Source organism: Colobus angolensis, unplaced genomic scaffold (assembly GCF_000951035.1).
Source record: "Colobus angolensis palliatus isolate OR3802 unplaced genomic scaffold, Cang.pa_1.0 Scaffold16, whole genome shotgun sequence".
Taxonomy (NCBI): domain Eukaryota; kingdom Metazoa; phylum Chordata; class Mammalia; order Primates; family Cercopithecidae; genus Colobus; species Colobus angolensis.
In genome coordinates this window covers 3353347-3355018 of record NW_012114710.1, presented here as the reverse complement: position 1 = coordinate 3355018, position 1672 = coordinate 3353347, and the positions used below count along the sequence as shown (strand labels likewise).

Genomic DNA, 1672 nt, shown 5'->3' with positions numbered 1-1672 from the left:
TAGGATAATGGTAGAATCTGTTTCTCAAATACAGTTTCAGTGAATTTCACTTAGCACTTGAATCTTGTAATACATGATAACAGCTAAAAAACAGTCTGTATTTTCTTTTTGAGTCAGGAAATTTTTTATCATTTTGATCTTAACTTAAATTCTGTAACTTTTCAGGAAAATTTGTGTAGCCAGCGAGGTTTGGTACCCAACACAGATGGTCAGACTTTTGAGATTGCAATTTCTAACCAGATGAGACAACATTATGACAGAATTCATGAGACACTAATAAGGGTTTGTATAAAGTACAGTTCAGATATATTCCGTCAATATTTAATGTGTTTTAGATACCAAGAACATAAGACTTTGTATTTATTCATTTCTCTTTTTTACGTTAGAAAAATGGTCCTGCTAGACTATTGAGTTCATCAGCAAATACTTTTGAGCAGAGTATAAAAGCATATCATATGATGAATAAATTTCTTGGCTCCTTCATTGACCATGTATGTATGTCAACATTTATATTTAAGCTGGGATCAAATGCAGTTTTTAAAAGGTTAAGTGGGAATGTCAATTATTTCTTCAAGTCAACCAAGTCAGTAAACTTAGAACCCCCCTGCTTAGGACCTTCCCTTTTTTTGTCTGTCACATTCAATACTTAGGAATAACATATTTTTAAAAGACATTTCTAGCATTAACAAACTACGGCTTAGGGATAGAGTTAGGTTATGCAAAAGTAAAATGAAATTTTCTGTGTCTGTTAATATAATGATGATTCCCTTATACTATGCCTGCACTGGAATTTTGTTAGCCAGTTACCAAAATATTACTGTATTATTCATTATTGAAATCCTTGTGTTATGCTATGATTGTACTTCTGAAAAGCATTTTATAAATTGATTTTCAGTATATCTAGCCCTAAATACTACTAAGGGCATTTAAAATTTAAAACATTCCTATAGAGAAGTTTGTTACAGGTTTCAGTGTAGTAAATTCAGTCTTTTTGAAGAACAGATTTTCTTTGTGTACTATTCATTTTTCATTTTCTCTCCTGCTGATTTTACATTAATTGCAAAGCATTTATTTCACTGCTGTTTTTGAAATGATGCTGTCTTTTTTTTTATTAGGTTCATAAGGAAATGGATTACTTTATAAAAGATAAGTTGCTTCTTGAAAGAATTCTTGGAATGGAATTCATGGAACCAATGGAAAAAAGCATCTTTTACAATGGTATCTTTTAAATCCCTTTGTAGAACTTGATAACTATTTTCAAAGTTTGAGAAAAAAGTGCTTGTAGATATTTTTCTTTTTTTTTTGAGATGGAGTCTCGCTCTATCGCCTAGGCTGGAGTGCAGTGGTACGATCTCAGCTCACTGCAAGCTCCATCTCCCGGGTTCACACCGTTCTCCTGCCTCAGCCTCCCGAGTAGCTGGGACTACAGGCACCCACCACCGCGCCCAGTTAATTTTTTTTTGTATTTTCACTAGAGACGGGGTTTCACCATGTTAACTAGGATGGTCTTGATGTCTTGACCTCGTAATCCGCCCGCCTTGGCCTCCCAAAATGCTGGGATTATAAGCATGAGCCACCAAGCCCAGCTGATATTTTTCTTTTGATTTAATAATTTTATGGATAGGTGCATTGGTTCATACCTGTAATCCCAGCACTTTGGGAGTCCAAGGCA

The 1672-nt window shown here is 34.4% G+C and overlaps 1 protein-coding gene across 3 annotated transcripts in view; it reads left to right on the top strand.

Annotated features, from left to right (window-relative positions):
• TMEM67 (transmembrane protein 67) overlaps nucleotides 1-1672 on the top strand; it is a 72910-nt gene that overhangs the window by 61105 nt on the left and 10133 nt on the right. For all 3 annotated transcript variants that reach the window (XR_001001222.1, XM_011937036.1, XM_011937035.1), the window contains 3 exons: nucleotides 166-282; nucleotides 387-491; nucleotides 1116-1218. Coding sequence is in view for 2 of the 3 variants with exons in the window: in XM_011937036.1 (XP_011792426.1) it covers nucleotides 166-282; nucleotides 387-491; nucleotides 1116-1218 (325 nt within the window). In the remaining variant the exon portion in view is untranslated. The remainder of the gene's footprint in view (nucleotides 1-165; nucleotides 283-386; nucleotides 492-1115; nucleotides 1219-1672) is intronic.